Source organism: Octopus bimaculoides, chromosome 1 (assembly GCF_001194135.2).
Source record: "Octopus bimaculoides isolate UCB-OBI-ISO-001 chromosome 1, ASM119413v2, whole genome shotgun sequence".
Taxonomy (NCBI): domain Eukaryota; kingdom Metazoa; phylum Mollusca; class Cephalopoda; order Octopoda; family Octopodidae; genus Octopus; species Octopus bimaculoides.
Window position 1 is genome coordinate 85,676,809 of NC_068981.1, and position 5,077 is coordinate 85,681,885.

The 5,077-nt window shown below is 35.4% G+C and overlaps 1 protein-coding gene across 1 annotated transcript in view; it reads right to left on the reverse strand.

Moving 5' to 3' along the window:
- The window catches only part of LOC106868573 (myosin-2 heavy chain), a 34,208-nt gene that overhangs the window by 8,800 nt on the left and 20,331 nt on the right, over positions 1-5,077 (reverse strand). Inside the window, exons 7-8 of the mRNA XM_052965946.1 lie at positions 4,042-4,092; positions 2,982-3,065 (exon numbers count right to left, since the gene is read on the reverse strand). Coding sequence (XP_052821906.1) covers positions 2,982-3,065; positions 4,042-4,092 — 135 coding nt within the window. The remainder of the gene's footprint in view (positions 1-2,981; positions 3,066-4,041; positions 4,093-5,077) is intronic.

Sequence of the window (5,077 nt, forward strand, 5' to 3'; positions counted from 1 at the left end):
TGTGTGTGTGTATGTGTGTGTGTGTGTTGCATCTATAGAAATCCACACCTTACAAGATAGCAATCTGGGAGTCGCACCAATGGATTCCTCATGGTCGAAAATGCCCGGAATCGGCCATTTGTTTTTGTTTTTTTTGGTTGCTTCCTAACACATGAATTTTTGCATTAAAAATAATTTTAAACCATCAATTCTAACAATTTTCAAATTGCCAAATTTTTGATATACCAGTCCACAGTTGGCCAATAGACATAGCTCCTCAGCAGAGCTTTCATTCATGACATTCCCAGGTGTCTGCTGTGGAATCGCTGCAATATATGATTTTGTATTGTAGTCAGTACTACAACTTTTTGCGCATACATCAGAATATCGTTGCATATTGAGAAACTACTTGAATTTGTATTCTTATTCTGCTTATTTTTTAATGCTTCTTTCATTTTTGTAATATACTCATCACCTACAGATTTCAATTTTATATCCTGTGCAGTCATTGGCAGTTCTTGGATAACATTAGTCATAATAATTTTTATTTCATTTTCTGCTAACATTACAGCCATCATGGTGTCTTCTGGTGGTTCTGTATTTTGGGGAATTAGTCTCGATAGACAATCTGCATGACCAATTTTTTTCAATGGAATATACTACATTTTGAAATTGTAATTTAGTAATATTATACCCAACATTGTAGTTGGTTTGCTGTATGGGTAGGTAACCCTTTCTTTGATCCATAAATTGATAGCAATGGTCAATGATCTGTGTGTAACAGAAAACTTCTACCATGTAGGAACTTGTGAAATTTTTTCACCACAAAGATAATTGATAAGGCTTCTTTTTCTATCTGACTATAGTTTTTTTCTTCAATTCCTCAGACGATTTATTTTTAATAGGACAACCATTTATGTTTTTGCAGTAGAGATTTATGGGGAGGTGCCATAAGTCAAATAGCTCCAATCAGTCTGTACCAAACAGATTGGTTATGTTCTCCACAATGAATATTCTTGCTTCATGTGTTTTTCCTCGAAATGTGATGTGTGTACACAATTCACCCATGAAATGTAATTTATCACCTGTCAAGTCATGCACAATTTTCACTGTTTTATGTAACATCAGTTTCCTGATTTTTCTCCATGTATCCGCATTTATGATTGAAATAACAACAAACAAGATGAGGACGAATATCCGTCAAATGTAGATAATGTAAATAATGTATATTACTACCTGTTTTCAACTGTAGTTTAATATTTACACTATTTATTTTTATGTGTACAAATTTTCTTGTTTTTGTGTCGTATTCACTTTCTGCTGAAAGTACCTTAGAACTTTTTGTGTTTGACTCTCGTAAACTTGCCCCACAGTGCGAGCTCTTGTGACCAAGGTTCTGACAATTATAGCATGTTTGGTTTTTAAATGGACATTCTTTTCTGAAGTGTAGGCCTCCACATCTGTAACATGGATTAGGACCTGGCACTCTTTTTTGGTTGTACTTTCCAGGTCAACATATCTGTATTTTTGTGGAATCTTTCTCTTGAATTTTTTCACGTCATGCTTCAGGTTTACCATTGTTTGACATTCTTCTGCAATGGTCTGTAGAATTAAGTCTTGGTTCGCTTGCTCTATTTTTGAGAGAATCCTTGCCCGAATTTCTCTATGTTCGATTGCCATAAGGCCTTGTATGAAGATAAGCAATTTAAAGATATCCTGAGTAAGTTCCTGAAGTTTCAAGCTTTCATACAAACAGTTGACTACTCCAGCATATATAATAAAGTCATCATCATCACTTTTGTTAAGTTCCAACACTCCATTCAAGTGTTAAATGATGAACTTTTGTCACAAAAGATCTTTGATATTAATTCAATAGTCTCACTTTATTTTTCTCACTTGACTAATCTCACTTGACTTTTTGAGCAATATAAAGTTACAGTAGCATTCATGCTTGGCCAGAGCTACCTTGTGTAGTAATAGCCTCACTTTCTCCTCATCCAACCATGACTTGCAATCTTTGTTAAAAATTTCCTCATACCTTCAATAGTACACAGGAAATGTAATACCCTCCTCTGAATTATAAGTGATTTCAGAAATTGAGTTTGCCAGGCCGTCTGGTGTAAACAAACTTACAGAATTTTTGAACTTCTTTGACTGTAACTCAATTAACTGTTGTTATTGTTGTAATATTTGCTTCTGCAACTTCTGTAGTTGTTCCTGTTGCTTCTCTTGAAGCTGTATTACTGCAGCTAATAGGTTATCCATAATTTGACAATTTGTGTGTCATACAAATTTGTATGACACACAAATTGCCAAACAAATTTGAATGACGCACAAATTGTCAAATAACCTACATGAGCTTCGAAAAATCCTCGTCGCCAGATGTTATATCTTTATGCCTCCAATATTGTAGTACAGTTGATATTGTCAACGATAGATAAAGAATACACTGTAACAGTGTTATAACAATACAAAATGGAAACAGCAGCAGTAACAAACAAGTAACGAACCAACAATCTTTTATGAACCGACAATCAATATTTCCAACACACTAACTTGAACTGTAAACTGTACCTGGACATCGAAAACCAAACTACAAACTGTCAACTATGTCAGACTGCTACTATTTATATGTAGTGGTCCCGTCTATTCTCATCAGAGAGTGTCATACCCTCGTACAACACGCTCTGAAGGAGTGGACATAATGACAGGAGAATTCCATCAGATTTATTCAAAACTTTTTGCCACATTAACATAATTTATTTCTTTATTTTATTGCATACACTTTTGTTGAGCTAAACCCTTGTAGTCTGCCTGGAATGTAATAATTAAATTCCCTTAACTATGAAGACAGACTGGTGCTTAGCTTCTAACTTGGTTGCTTGAGACTGCTACATAAAGATAAATTTTCTAAAAATATAAAGCAATGTTTGCTATAGAATAAATCATATAATATCACAGACAATATCATCTTCAAAATTTATACTTATCCAAAAATTTACTTTGTATGTTGCAATATTCTTTTCTTGTTGACTTGTTTGTTTTTCATATTCAAATATTAAAGGTGACAAGTATTTGGTACTAATCTGAAAAGGAAGAAAATAATTATCAATCAATATTTGAAATAAGATTATAAACATTTAATACTGGCCAGTCTATGCAATGCTTTTATCACTATTTCATTCTAGACAGTTCTATATATAGAAAAATAACTTGATTTTAATTAGAAAAGTATGCTAGCTTTCATGGCATTTAGTCTTCAAATACAGTTTTTATTTCTACCTTAACTACAGCTGTTTGATTTTAACATCATATAGAAATCAAACAAGCTCAAAATTGAAACAATTTCAGAAATTCTAATCATATCTTTTAATTCAGGTATAGAATAACAGTAAAAAAGAATCATTCATTATTCTACTATAAACTTAAGATGTCTCGAGAGAGTCATTATGCAAATAGCAATCACATGCACTGGTTCAATTTCACTTCTTTATTGTTGTAAGTCAATTGGTTAATCTTCTTCTTCTTCCGCCCTTTTAAAGCCTAGCCAGGCTCATGGGCTCGGTTTCCCGGTTTCTATGGTGTATATGCTCCCCTCCCCAGCTGGACGGGACACCAGTCCATCGCAGCATTACTCAAGAAACAGGAAGAAAGAGTGAGAGAAAGTTGGGGCGAAAGAGTACAACAGGGGTCGCCACCACCCCCTGCCGGAGCCTCGTGGAGCTTTAGGTGCTTTCACCCAATAAACACACACAACGCCTGGTCTGGGAATCGAAACAGGTTTCCTCCGACCATGAGTCCGCTGCCCTAACCACTGGGCCATTGCGCCTCCACCAATTGGTTAATCATATACCCAATTAACCATTCGATGTATTTGATCAAATGTTTGGTCAATCAATCCATCAGCTAGGTTTGTCAAAGTCCTTTCATTACCAATTACAACCTCATTAATGACACGCCCTCTCTACTCCATCTCTGACTGAGGTCTGCTTGTCCTTAAGATTTTGTTTTCCAAAAATTTAACAACAAAGAAAGGAAAATTTAATGCAATTTCTTACTCACAAGCCACGAAGGAATTGGACCTTCATTTGGTAAACCAACAATGTTGTGACCCTAGATAAGAACAACAACAACAACACATAATCAACTTCAAAAATAAATAAATGAAAATATTTTTTTATTAAGTTTTACCTGGTTTTAATGTTTGAAGATGTGCATATGTATGTGCTATGTGCTTGCACAAGTGTTTAGGTGTGTGTGTGTGTGCATGTGCCCTAATGTTTTGCATCTAAGTTTGAAAAGTTGATTTAAAATACTGAACTATTATTGTTATTTTTTGAGACAGAAAGCCATAAACTTGCTATAATACAGCAAGTGTATGCAAGTATGTCCAAAAAAGGATCATACCACTTACTACATATGCTGCTAATTATCAAATATGCCATTGGCACATAAAAAGCACCAACCGAACGTGACCAATGCCAGCACCCCGACTGGCCCCTGTGCCAGTGGCACGTAAAAAGCACCATCTGAATGTGATCGATGCCAGGCCCACCCGACTGACTCCTGTGCCAGTGGCACATAAAAAGCACCCACTACACTCTCGGAGTGGTTGGTGTTAGGAAGGGCTACCGGATCTAGTTCAAAACAGGGGCGCCAGTATTTTCTTAATGAAACACTTTGAAACTTGGGACACTGGTAGAATGTGTCATAGTCTTCTTAAGAAAAATTAATATATTGCAACTTATTTCATGTTAAAGTTGTCGTATTTCTGTAATTTCAACCAATCACTGACGTCCATTCAGCCGAATACAGTAAGTGCTGACTACGTAAACAAACGATTCTCAAAAGATTCTGGCGGTGATAAAATTATTATTTCCTTGTCAAAAAATGGCTGAAGCATATTGGCAGTAGCTAATAAACCTTTCTATTATAGGCACAAGGCCTGGTTTTTGAGGGAAGGGTTAGGGTTAGGGCAAATGTTGTACACATACAGTTCAGGCAGATGTTAACGAAATTATATTAAACATAAAACGAAGGAAAACGAACATACGTGTGTTGCCTCTCTGCAAAATGTCAGAAGTAATGGAGATTAAAT